Below are 13,908 nucleotides of genomic sequence, written 5' to 3' on the forward strand. Positions count from 1 at the left end.
ACTCAGCAGCAGCCCTTGGCTAACTCTGAATTCAATGAGGTTTTTGTCCTTTACCTCCCTGGGAGCAGAATAAGGCCCGTAACAAGCTCCTCGCCGAGCTGCCAGTGGCACTGGTGCTATTCTCTGCTAGCTTAGAAATCAGAGATGGAAAAGATCAGCCAGGTCACCCTGTCCCTCCCCTAGCCAGAGTATTCCCGCAGAGCTTTTCCCATTCAAGTCGAAGTGCCTCATAGCAACGAAAACCTGAAGGGTATGAATCAGACAGAGAGAGAACAGAGCTGATCAAAAGCAGCTGGCCAGCATAACGCAGGGACAAACCCCCTCACTGCATTTTGGTGAAAACACCATTCACACACGCCACCCGCACCCTTTTACATCTGTTCCTAAAAATGCAGGTCCCAATCCTACAATGTGTAGTAGAAAAGCCAATACCAGAATTACTTACCGGTAGATGCCCTAGAAGAGGTGTGATGCTGTCAGACACATAGATAATGCTTCCACCTGTGGTCACTGCTATAATGAAGCCATCTAATGCCTAAGGAAAACAGACAAGTGGAGAGTGCTTTGATAGGAACAAGTGGTGTAAACAGGGCGTCTCATTGCACGTTGATGAAAACAGTTTGACTTCAGCACCATATTGTTATCGAGTTGTAGGAATGTTATCTCGGGTTGCAGAACAGTAATTCTCTGATTTTACAGTCTGATTTAACTTTTACAACACTCTTTGTAGTCTAGTAAAACCTACTATTGAAGCAACAAAGGGCTCACAGGAACATTTCATGTCTCAGTTTTTAAATTAATCACACATTTTAATAATGCAAAATGACTAAGACTGGATCCCTTGGAAGTTATTAAAATGAACATTTGAGCTCTGTGTAAATATCAAAGGACGATGAAAGGATGCAGTCCTATCTCAAAATGGTACTTCTCTGCAAAACCCATAAATCTCAGTTTGTATTAATGTAATGTTGTATATTACTGGGCTTTCGTGTAAGTAAAAGCAATGCAAATGATCAAATAATCCTTAGCCTGACTTTCAGTTGAGTGATTTATTTTAAAGTGCGTGGTATTGGATTACTTATTCCAAGAGAAATTCACCCTTCTGCAAAGTTTCTTCCTCACTTCAGTCCCACCTTGCAGCAAGCCCCTTCACTCCTAAGACTGAAAGCGAATGTCAGCCTTACCCCCGTCCTCCCCACAGGAGCAATTTCACCTTCAAAATTAATTTCTTCTTTAGTCTGAGCTGCAAGGTTGTGAGCTAAATGTTGTTCAAAGTTAATCTAGGTAGATATCCAGAATTAAAGCAAACCAATCTGAGCAGACCTCCTGCCCCCCCCCCCCCAAAAAAAAAATTAAAAAATTAAGACTCAATACTTGGTGCTCAGAGACTACATTAAAACCTTCCTGTTGCAATTAAGGAGTCACTGGTGGAGCTCCCCGTGCTTTCAAGTGGAGCAGGTCTGGATCCTTCCTGTCTGTGCATCGGGGTTCCGGGGTCAGTGTAGCCTGCAGTATGTGAGCAATATGGGCACTGCAAGCATGACTGAGTCAGAGCAGATTCAGCTATACTCTCTGGCAGCGATACCTGTTCAGCAGACAGGTGTACTGCAAACGGCCTGATCAGGGTGCCACGGTATTACAAAACCTCACTGCAAACCCAGGCATGCCTCCAAGGCAGACTAGCAGTTGATTCTGTGAGCTGCAGCACATCCTTCCCCCCTGCTGACTTCAATAAGGGAAAGAATTCTGAGAATACTGGAAAATGCTAATTGTTGGTTTTTTTTTAAAAAAAAAGAAAACACAAAGCCTTGAATAAAGACACAAACATATGCTCCTTTTTCCAGAGAATGCTGAGCACCCACAACTATTTAAGTCAATGGGAATCTGCTGGTGCTACAGTCCTTTGAAAAGCAGGTCAATAACTTATACCCCAGTAGAAAAGCGTGTGTTTAACATCTCTGAAAACCCTCCAGCTGCTATAGTTAGTTTGATTTTGTTAATCTAAGTGCAGAGAATAGTTTTTCTTTAGTGTAGTACATTCAAGCTGTTTTCTAAAAAAGCATGATAGCTGTTAACCTGTAGAAGAGAGCAGTGGTTTTACAAGGCAGCTGTACTGTGCCTATTATTATGGTGAAGACTGTTGGGTTTTTCTTAAATCAAGTCCTTATTTCATATCCAATGCAAACTATACAAAGAATTTTGTGGTAAAATCAAGTTAATGTATGCATACGTAATTCTGTTTTTATTTACTCCCAACTGGTCCCTCCAACACTGAGAGACCATATCCCTTTTCAAAGATTTCACTAGCAGTCCTAGATGGACAAACAGAGCCTAATCCCTACTCTTATGTAATTTGATGACAGCTTTTTCAATGGGGTAAGAAAAGGCCATTTTCAGGAAAGCTGATGTATTACTGCAGCCAATTATGCTCTGATTCTTTTGAATCAATGCTTGAAAAAAAACCTTCCCATCTTTTAATAACAGGATGGGAAAAACTTCAGGCAGTCTTGCCCAAATGTTAATAAAATAAGATTAGTAGTAAGGCAAAAAAGCAGAGAATGATGAACAACTGGCTCAACAGGAGATCCCAATACCCAATGTTGTCTTGAAGGGCATGGAAAATTAGAGTAGCAAGAAGGTGATTTATAAGCTGGGAAACTAAAATCAATTGTTTAAGATTGTGTGGCATACAAGGAGAATCAACAAAGGCCCAGCCAGTCAAGACAATTGCCAATTTATTGCTATCTGAGGGAAATATTTCAGTGCAGGCTGAAGGAGTTACATATGTAGAGTTCCTGTGCACTGAGGTAGGAATGGGCGGCCGTCAGTGCAGTGGGAGCAAAGCCTCACTTAACACTGGGCCAGGGGAGTCTCATCACAACAAACTGCAACAGCCAAGGGACTGCCACCCCCTGGGCGCCAGCAACGTGCCCCAGCTTTGTGCCACTCCTTGGTGGGTCAAGCTGCTTCCCAGTATCCCTCCCTGCCTGCTGCCAGAGCCTGAATTGTGCCCCACAGTCACATCATTTGTGGGAGGAGGAGGACACTGCGGGGCCATGCAACCTCCATGTGTTTAGTACGGGAGAAGATCCTTGCTAAAGAAGGTTCTAGTTGTTACTGAGAGAGAAAAATACATTTTAGCAGCTCATTTGCATTTCATCTCAAACCTATATAAACGACATTGAGTCACCTCCCTTTAAATCCCAGCTAGCATTAAAAGCATCTATGGTATAATTTAAAGGTGATTTAAAAACTATCATTGCAAAATAACCCTGCTCCCTGTTGGAATAAGAAGTGTTTGATAAGGCCTTGAAAATCATTAGAATGGAAGTATTAACTGTATCAAACCAAGAGGAGCTGTCAGGTTTTATCTGCTCGTACAGCACCTAGCACTAGAGGGACGTGGCACCGTTGCCTTTTAGGTGATAGTCTTGCATAAATATTAGGTAATAATAATGCCTTCCAAGAACAGGAGAAAAACTGCCACGTGCCCTTTTCCTCACCTCTGTTTGTAAAAATAAAATGCAACCTGTGATTTGAATCTCTCCCCTGGATTGCATTTCTTGGGAGTCCCTGTGCAGCTTTGCGGGCTGTGGCAGCATACAGTGCAACAGCATCGTCCAGAGTGAAAAGCAACATGTGGGGACTCTGTCTCAGTGACCAGCTCTGCCTGATGGTCAGCTACAGCAGTACTTGAAACCTCCCCTTTTGGAACTGCAGATAACATTTTATTGTAGATGCATGAGCATTTCCATGACTGCTAGACAAAATTAGAAAGGTATATATGCATGCTCACCTCCAACATCAACTGGGTGAATTCTTCATTGCTGAGAAATGAAGGCTTCCAGTCCTGCTGAATTTCAGAGATCTCCGTCTGTGCTGAGACTTCTAAACAAACAGAACATTTCAGGTTTTTAAATTCAAAGAAACTTTTTTCCTGCAAGACTATATATGAGTTGCTACAAAAAGAGAGAAATCGCCTTTATATTCAAAAATTGCATTTTTTAAGCATGGGGTTTGCATACAGAGACAGTAATCACTATCTGAACTGGGCCCAATCCTGAAATGTTTTCCTCATTTTTAACTTGGCTCAACTTGAACTGACTTCAGGGGCAGCCTGTATCCACATAGCGATCGGCCTCAAGCAGCATTACTGGGGTATGGATGAAAAGATAAAACCACTTTGCATTAAATGAATATCAAGGCAAGGCTTAGTATGTGTCAAATAGATATTTACAATTTACAGCTTCAAAATTAGGCTTCCAGAGAGCTAGGGTTCAGCCTACAGCTTCTGTGCCCAACAGGGAGCAGCAAGAGAACTCCTTCAGAGGAGCCCCGAGGGGCTGTGACCCCAAAGAGCAGAGCTATTGCTCTATTCTCCAAAACACGAGTGAGACCTGAGCATTTGCAGCAGCCTTACACTGGTGCTGCGGCCCTTGCTCTCTCCCGTGCCTGCTGCCAGCCCCCTGTTGCAGGGCAGCCCAGGGAAAGGGAACGGAGCACCAGCATCTCACCCCGAAACTTGTCTGGAGGAGAGGGTCAGTCTCTGAAACACCTGCAGCAGCCTGGGGATGCTCACTCCCCAAGGGCTTTCCGTGGAGGGGTGCAGGCACACTGGTGTAACAAGTCACAGCTTCACACTGCAACTGGGGACTGTGCTGGGGACAGCTGGATGTGCATCCCGGTGAGCCGTTTCCTTGGAAAAACAGCCACTCACATCAGCTCTACCTGAGTCAGACAGGGTTACGGGAGGCTGATCTTATAATTCAGAGAGACTTCAGCTGGTTTTGTTTGCTGCTCGCTCCACTGGTCTGAGTGCTCCCTCATTCAGCTCTAGTAGTGAGGGGATGCTGAGTGCAGCCTGTCTTCTCCTCTTGGCACTGCCTGCTAATTAATCCTATTGATTAACACTTCCAGAGCATGTAATACCCAACACTCCCTATTCAGAGCACACAGGCAAACTGGCCAGAGAAATGCAAAAGGCTAAATGATATTAAAGACAGTAAATTTTTACCAGTGCCTGTACATATTGTTGCCTAGAAAGAAATCAAAGCCTCCATTCAGGCTTTATTAATGGAGATGCAGCCCTGTGCTTCTACCAGCTCGTTCAACTCACTTTCTGCACTGCTGGGGGCTGTCACTGATAGCACGGCGACTCTCCACAGCCCCCATGGTCTTACACAAAACCAGATAAGGAAAAAGAGAGATCAGCCTGTTAGATTTTTATTATATAGTTTCAGAATATAGGATACTTCCAGCAGATGCATAGCTTGGAAAAGCTTGTGTACACAAACCAGCAACAGTTAGAAGAATTATTTGAGATTTGGGAGATTCTGTGCTTTATAAAGAATGAGGCAGTTTATGAAGAAAAAAGTCTGAAAAATGACCTCCTCCTCTGTTACGACTAAAATCTTGGTTTAGCCTACTAAATGAAAAGGAAATACGATTGAATGAACCAGATCCAAAGTACGCTGAAGATAATCAACATTTTTAAACACTGATGCTTTGTATTATATTGTGGGACAACTAATCTAGTTTAAAAATAGATAACACTTGCTTTTTTTAGCAAGTGCACTAGAACCAGTCACAGTTTGACCCAATTGCTGTGGAAGGATTTGTGACTGTTGGCTTTCTTTTACTGAGTTGTTCTTCCAGAAATGAAGCTTTTCGGAGTAAATTATTTGGGCTATCGGCTACACTTATCTACACTTATTCAAATCTCATGTGATTGTTCTTTGCTTGGCTTTATAATTGAGCATATTCACGTCCTCCTTTACTCTGCCTTGGGCAGCTAAAAAAAAAAAAAAAGAGATATGTTATTACTGTCATTTTTTAATAGGTATACACAATTATTAAACTTTGAGGTGTCCTGGTCTTGCCCTCCTGTATGAAATCATCTTGTCTGTGGCAGAAATTCATTTAAAGGAGAAACTGCGCTCTAACAACAGAACCACTGTAATTATTTCGTCTATAAGTTTGACATTTGTGACTCTGTCATGTTGGGAGTCATGATATGAGAGTTTTTATGGTCTTTTCTGTTTCACCTAGAGCTCTCCAGGGAGTGTGGGCAGGAGGTACGGGATGAGCAAAGGCGAGCCGAGTGATGTGGTACATCAGCTCAGAAGACCCATTTCTGCTTTGTAGGACCAGGGGCATTCCCCATGGTTATCCACTGAAGCCTCTTCCTCACAGGGGCAGAGCAGAAGAGCCCCATTTTAAATTAGTGCCCTGATTTTTAAGGGGTTTATAAGGGAGAAGCATTTCAATTGTCTGCTGCTGACGGATGTCTGTGCATCAGGGAGCCCACAGGGCTCTGACAGAGCCCACTGACTAGAAACTAGACTGACCAGACTAGATCAGCAGGGTCAGAAATCTCCTCTGCCCTCTGTAAGGATACATTTCTAAGGGATTTAACTGTCACTTCTGTGTGCATTTTAAAAAATAAACTCCCAGCTTTCCGAAGCTGAACTTTACTATTGCAACTGCATGCTGTGCAAATGTGACGTAGCTTCTGCTTGTGCGAACTGGGTGATGCACGTCAGCTATCTGTGGATGCAATTTGCTGAAGCTGACTTCAAGAACTGGGGCCTTTTCTGGTCTGAGTTTTCGGCTCACCGTGGAAAATTGAGTCCTACACAGTCCACTGTGTAGCAGGGGGGCTGAACAGATTGCTTCTCTGCATTTTTCTGCAGAGGAGCTGGAGCAAATGCTTTGTTCTTCTGCTCAGAATATTGCAGATTTCAAGGAAGAAAGTCTTCCCTCTGGCCCCAAATCTCTCTTGTTCAAATCATCTCTCTTCTTCATGTGTGCTGCAGGGCACTGCTGCCCTCCTTCCCTCGGTTCCTGCCTTCTGCCCCCTTCTCTAGTAGGTTGAGAGACAAACCTCAACTAAAGAGCAGCTGCGGAGACGGATTTGGGCAGCACAGTGCCTGTAAATGATCTTTTTTGATGAGACAGAAAAAAAAATAGCTTATGTTGGCACTTTTAGGCCCCTTGAGCCATTCTGATGATCACTGAAGGAAACAGGATATTGTAGTAACCATCTGGCAAATGTATGAAGAGCTGCAGTAAATCTTACCATTGTGTTTCTGCAGAAAGCCAATGACTTTTTCCAGCACAGTAGTTTTGTCCATTTTGCGAGTGTTGCCTGGAAGCATGGAGCTGAGCTCTTTGATGAGAACATTGAACTGATCGCGCCTCTTCTTCTCCGACTTGTTACGCGAAGCCCTGTAGATAAGAGGGGAAAAGAAAGATGAGCAGACCAAGAGGAAAAAACCATCATGTACCTGCTATTTCCAATGTATACACATAGAAATTAGCTTGCTGTGTGCCTCAGCATGTGAAGATTGACACTGTCAGTAAAATCATTCACAAACAAGAAGTAACAATAACTGTAAAATCATCCATAAGGAAGAGTGGGAACTAGTAAAACTATGGGTCATACCCACTTGTGCAGTCCCAACAGGACAGAGGGACCCCAGTCCTGCAGCTCGGCCATTGCGCTGGGGCTGGGTCCACCTGGAGGGACCTGCCCACTTTGGTCACAGGTCCTCTGGCTACCTTCAGGCTGGCTTAGAGAGAAGAATTGGGCTGTTGTCTTCCAGTCACTAAGATCAGGGACCTGAGCAGAGGTTGCTGCAGCTCCAGTCTAGTTCACATCCCACCTGGTTTAGTCTCCTTTCCAAGGTGACAAGGGCAAGCAGGAGGGAGGGCATCATCACGCCTCATCCCAGCATGAACTGGGTCTGTAGCTGGGATGTGTTCCCAGACCTGGGGGCTCAGAAATGCTGGCAGGGGGCTCCTGCTTGCCCTTAATCTCTGTGTGCCACTGGGCAAATTGCTTAAGGTCACAATGCCCCACCTCTTTAGATGTAAAATGGAGACTCTGCAGCTTTCTTTGCCAACCTTCTCTGTTCAGCTTGCAGACTCCTCAGAGACAGCCTGCTTCTACTACTGTGTTTGAAGTGCTTATAGGAAGAAAGGACCCGATTTCATTTCAGGTGTTTTGGTACCACCATAATACTGTCATTAAGGCTGTTTATAATCTTCTCGGCTTGTGCACTTTGATTTTTTAAATTATATGTCAACCTATACATGAGCAAGTGTTTTCTGAATCGTTCCCATGAATATGACAATCATTCTACTTGGAGGCTATCACCTGGACTTCAGTAACCATGTGAAAATAGAAAGAAATATAACCCAGAATATTTGTTTGCTCTTCTGAAAGGTCCTCAAGCAGACAAGATTTGCCTTGTTAATTACAGAAAGATCTAAAAATCTGGGTACATGTAAACAAGAAAGAAAAGCCAAGAGGTCGGTTCTCACTCTGTGTTTCTCGGTCCCAGCTAACGCTGCTGTTCCTCATATGCAGCTCTGGATGCACACTGCTGAAAATCAGAGCAGAGTTTAGCCCAGCATCTACGTCCCCTCCAAGGACCGGGACGGTGGTAAATATTTTCAGCTGAGAAATCAGTGCAGAGGCTTCTGGATGTTACTACTGACAGAGGGGTAATTTTTGTTTGTCTTGCTCTCAACCCTGAACACACTTGGAGACACACTGGATAGAAGCCAACACTTGATTATTTTACAGCTTTGAACATAAGAGATCGGGTGGATACTGCCTGACTGATTTCAGCCTGTTCTTATTACAGTGCAAAAGGCTGTCAGAACAAGACGTGAAAAGCTCCAGCCTTATCCTATTGCCGTACAGTTCGAGGGGACATTAAGAACATCAATGTTTTACTTCCTCATAATTCAATCCTCAGTTCATTTCAACCTTAAAGGGTCTCAACTTCCCTGAAAATAAAATAAAACATCAACCATCTATAGGGAAAGTGTTGCTTTTCCCAACATAAAGATGCCTTGACAGATATATAAAGTATCTATTTTTAACACTTGATATTTTATTCAGAAAGGAAATATAAAAACTGCTGTAATGAAAATAACTCTACCAAGATCTGAATCGATGAACACAGTAACATCTCAAAAAGGAAAAAAAAGAGAAAGAAACCTTCATAATTAGGTCATCTAAACTGTCCCTGCACAGTTGTAAATGCTTTATTCAGTCCAGTTGTAAATGTCTTAAATCATGTAGTTTTCATCACTTCCCTTGAAAGATTATTTCCTAGCCTTGTTTACTTCATTGCTAGGGCATATACTTTACAGTAAGCCAAAACAGTCTCTGTCTTAATTCCATACCATTCATCGCAGTTCTCCTCTTGCCTCACTACTCAAAAAAAAAGAAAAAAAAAAAAAAAAAAAGCAGCATATCTAAGGGGAAGAAGGAGACACAGTATGAATAAAATCTGGATTTTTAGTGAATACAGCTAAAGGCAATGCAGGACAGCCTGGATTCAGAATGATCAAAATCACCATTTTAACACATGTTATAAACAGCCATTTTTATACTCTTACGTATTTGCTGCTTGTTGTCTTAAAGAGAGACTGATACTTGTTGACTAGTAGCCATTACATCTTGATGATTTTCAATGAGATGTGATTTTACACTAAATTTCATACTTCTTTTTGCTGTCCAGTGGGATATGTTATATATGCATCAAAGCAAGTAACCATACTGCATATCTTCATTCAGATTTTTAAATTTACTTTTTATTGGAGTGGAAAATGGCAAGCAGCAGTCCTCATTTATTAGCGCTTTGCCGTGTTTCACTTCAAGCTGGTTTTAGCTGGAATTTGGAATTCAGCTGAATTGCAAAATAATAATTTTTAAATAATTTACTATTAAAGCAAACTAGAAGAAAAGCAGATAGAGAAAAAAGTGCACAAAGTAAGCTTTTTGTTTAAAATTAATAAATCTACAAAACAAAATAAACCCCATCCAACATCAAAGAATTGAAAATGAAATCATGGTTCTGGTCTCCAGAAGATCAGAACACCTCAAGGAGGTCTTTGATGTTCCCAAGTGTGGTGCTGTCATATCCACATTTCAGTCCTTGGGTCTTCAGAGTGAAGTAGTGCCTTGGGGAGTCGCATGATGCAGAGTGGGGCTCAAAATAACCAGCATCCTGAAGGAAGAGCTATACATTGTGGCCAAATACTGAACACTTGGCACATGGGTGGGAGTGCAGGTGCCTGTCCTTGGGAGAGGATGGAACCTCTTCTCATGTCTGTGTAATACAACCTGTATGTGCCTAATAAATCACAGTAGACAGTGAACGGTCTGCGTGTGTGTCTCTAACCTGAGAAATCCAGGTCCTGGCTTGGGTCCATTCCCAAAGAGTTAAATTCAGAGATTTCTACTCTCACCTACTTTTAACACAGAAATGAAAGAAGAGGACAATTTTTTTGGCTTTTTCATCTGTTCTTGTGTTTCTCAGGACTGAGGGACCTAGTCCTTACACCGAACAGAAGAAAACAAAGAAAGAGTTTCACCTGTGGAATGGGACAGATGAAAAGTCCTCAGTTTTGAGGACACAACAACAAAAATGTTCAGCCAATGGCTTCTCCTAAGTTTGACTCTCTTTAAAGCTTTGGAAGAAAACCTATAGCTTTTACATGAATCTGAACGGCTTTAGTATAATGTGGTAACTTTAGACCTTCATGAAGCCTCTCATGACTCCAAACTTGATTTCAAATTTAGATTTATTTATAAAAAGCAAAATGTAGTTAAATTACAATTTAATGAAGCAATTTCCTTTTTTCATTTTCAAAGTTATCATTTTTTTATGCACCTTGATAGAGGCCTGCCCCAGGGTATGACAGAAATTCCTTCCAGGAACAAACAGCATGCAAGTCATACCAGATGGTGATGACAATCGCTGATAGGGAGGATACGTGGTATCCTATTTTTTTCCTATATGCATTCATTTAATGTGTGGGGGGTTTTTTGAAAATAAAAAAAAGAATTAGCACACAAATAATCAGGCCTCGAGCATGCGAAGCAGCAATGCAAGGTGGGCTCCCTTCCCTGCTCCCCCTTCCCTGCCCCCAGGGCTCCGGGGCAGTGTGGCACCTGTCGCTGTGCTACACCCTCTCTGAAATGCCACCTCCTTGTGATGGGTGGGCAGCGGGAGGCATCCCCTCCCCGCACCCACCTGCGTGGTTGACAGAGAGCTGGGCAGAGCCATACCCCGCATGGGCCCTGCCCTGGGCATGAAGCCCCCTGTGAAGAGCAGCAGCCGCCATGGCGCCGGGGGCTGGCGGACCCCTGGCCTCAGCAGATCCCCCCTCGCAGGGCTGAGGGGAGGCAGTCGCCAGCATGTTGCTCCCGGTAGCGAAGGCAGGCCTTCTGCAGCCTGAGCACGCACACATTAAGAGGAGGGAGCAAAGAAGAACAGTTGAGCTCGGCTGCAGCCTGTGCTGACCTATATTGGTGAGAAAAAGCTGCAGGGAGGAAAGAAGCGGAGAAGGAATCAAAAGAGATGAAACTGGATCAACTAGTTGTGCCTGGACTGGAAATACTCTCATTAGAGGAAACCAAGGGGAAAAATGTGGACAACCCACAGCTCCCTCTAAAGCAATTAAACTGCAGGCTGCGGTATTGATAACGCGTCCAGAAGAAAAAAACCTCAAATGCTTCCAAACAGTTTTTCTGCAGATGCCAGTCAGATCTGGCAGTTATTAAGAGTTTTATTGCCACAGGTCGCCTGCCTTGAAACACACCCTTTCCCTCCCCACAAAGCATTCACAACAGTTTCCCACCAACCGGGACTTGGTGGTGGAGTGCAGAATGTATGTGAATAAAGGTTTGCGCCACTTTAAGGCTGACACAGCACTTCTCATGGTCTTTCTCTGCTCTGAAGGTAACTTCTAGGAGTTTTCATTACTGTGAGATAGGCATTACTGAATAAATGACCATCACAATAGGGAAAAACCCTCACTTTTGTAATTTTTTTTCTTTTGCAAAATGTATTTTGTAAAAAAACCTCACATTTTTATACACTTGAGAAGCTCAGATGATGTATTATAGCAGCAGGAGTACGTTGTTGGTTCTTCAGTTCTCGTGTTCTGCAGTAATGTGAAGAAAACAATCAATGCCTTGGCTTTTTTTATATTTTCCACAGGGAACATTGCTACATTATTTCCTTCTTACAGGGCAGCCAAGAATAGGAATCTGTGAGATGGCAGTTTTTCAAGTTGTGTTTGGCTGTATTTTACTCCCTCTCTCTTTGATTAATTGATTATGGATAAAACAGCTTCTGCAGCAACAAACAGTATCAAGCTCATCGCAAGTTAAATGGAGAGTTATGAAAGAAAAAGTGCTCACCTCTTTGCCCTGTCTTTCTCATCTTCATCCATTAGATTGTCTAAGCAGTTTTTTCTGTTGAAGGAATGCAAGAATCATTATGAATTGTCATTTCGTTAGCTCAACTTGCAGGTTAATCTCAGAGTCGCTCTATTTCATTTTAATAACAGAGTGATGATATCCAGGTCAGATAAATGTGTCAGCAGTGCTTTATGCCACAGTCCTTGATTTTAGGGAACATGCACTGTGGATAATGTTATTCCTGAGTGTCATGCTAGCCTTAGGGGCTCCAGCCAGTGATCAGGGTTCCCAGGCACAACACGATGCACCAGTACAGTACAAAAAAAGCCACTTCTAGGGGAATTTTTTTCCTGTGGAGGATACTCTCTGCAAACTTGCAGGCTGGATGAACCCTGGGATCTGCCCAAGCTGAAAAGGCATTTTCAGCACCTCCGTGTTCCCCCCAAGACCATCCCCAGTGCAAGAGTCGGCATCACTGATGCCTCTGACTTCTCAGGTGGAGCTTCCTACTGGCAGGCTCTTCATCCTCCGCTGTGGGCCCTGACCCGAAGGCAAAAGAGACAGTAGTAACTCTACCGAACTACATCCCAAATTCAAAGCGTCCTCATAAATCCCACCGCTGAAGCCACACTGTGAAAAAGCCCTCTCATAGCCCAGACAGTGCCTGCCTGGCGGTGCCGGCACCGAGCACCAAGACTGCACCATCCCCATCACTCTTTTTGCTGATCTTCACCAAAACATTGTGACCTGTCATCAGGTTTGTAGGCCAACTTCTCTGGCTGTTTGAGCTGTAAGGAGAAAGTACTCTGAGCACAAGATATTTTCATAAAGCCACAAAGTAAAAGGGGATAAATTAAATTTGTGTAGGCAAGGCGAAGGGAAAAATACAAGAGCAGCCCGGCTGAAGGCTGAGATCCTCCGAACCACGTGTCACCAGCTCACTGCCCACCCTCCTTCACTTCATAGCCTTATGTGAGAGCGATGCTTGAGCTGTAACTGCTTCAGCCTGAGGAGGAAGGCCTGCCGCCTCTCACAGCACCTCATGCCCATGTCAGGCACAAAAGCCGCACGCTGCTGCATCCCACACAAATATTTGTCAAACTGGCAGCACAATGCCACTGCAAACACTGGATATTGTCAAAGCATCCTTTTCAAAGTCGTGGTGTAATGACAGGCAATGATAACTCATTTTCAAAAATCACTGCTTCTCATTTAATGAGTCCTCAACAAGTAAGGCATGAATAAAATTGGAAGTGGGAAGGAGGGAAATGAATTGCTAGGCATTATTTAAGCCCATGGTATTTTCCACATATGAGTCACACGGAAATTTGCCTGTTTAAAGAGCAATTTAGGAAAAAACAAGAGTAAAAACTTACTGATAGTAAGAAAGTGGATAAATTCCCTCCTTCTGCTATTAGTTCTCTTACAGCAATATTCCACCTGCTCATTACTCAACAGTTAGCTAAGAATATGAAACTACCCTGTAATTTTTTATCAAATACAAGAGTAATGAGGAATTAAAGCCACGGGTCACCGATTGGAGGGTAAAGCTACTACTCCATGGCATTCAGCTTGTTGATGGAGGAGCATTAATAAGAAATACGATGGCTGAGGGACTGGCTTTTTTAGTCATAACTGGCAAACTTAAGTTGCTGAATTCTATTACACAAAATAACATAATG

At 43.2% G+C, this 13,908-nt stretch overlaps 1 protein-coding gene across 3 annotated transcripts in view; it reads right to left on the reverse strand.

The window, feature by feature from the left end:
* Positions 1-13,251, reverse strand: part of NPAS2 (neuronal PAS domain protein 2) — a 55,910-nt gene extending 42,659 nt beyond the window's left edge. For 2 of the 3 annotated variants that reach the window (XM_037377654.1, XM_037377652.1), the window contains exons 1-4: positions 12,227-13,251; positions 7,079-7,227; positions 3,797-3,888; positions 446-535 (exon numbers count right to left, since the gene is read on the reverse strand). In XM_037377654.1, coding sequence (XP_037233551.1) covers positions 446-535; positions 3,797-3,888; positions 7,079-7,227; positions 12,227-12,258 — 363 coding nt within the window. In that variant the 5' untranslated portion in view covers positions 12,259-13,251. The remainder of the gene's footprint in view (positions 1-445; positions 536-3,796; positions 3,889-7,078; positions 7,228-12,226) is intronic. The other variant, XM_037377651.1, reaches the window with a different exon arrangement.
* Positions 13,252-13,908: the final 657 nt, after the last annotated feature.

This window comes from Falco rusticolus, chromosome 2, assembly GCF_015220075.1.
Source record: "Falco rusticolus isolate bFalRus1 chromosome 2, bFalRus1.pri, whole genome shotgun sequence".
Classification (NCBI taxonomy): domain Eukaryota; kingdom Metazoa; phylum Chordata; class Aves; order Falconiformes; family Falconidae; genus Falco; species Falco rusticolus.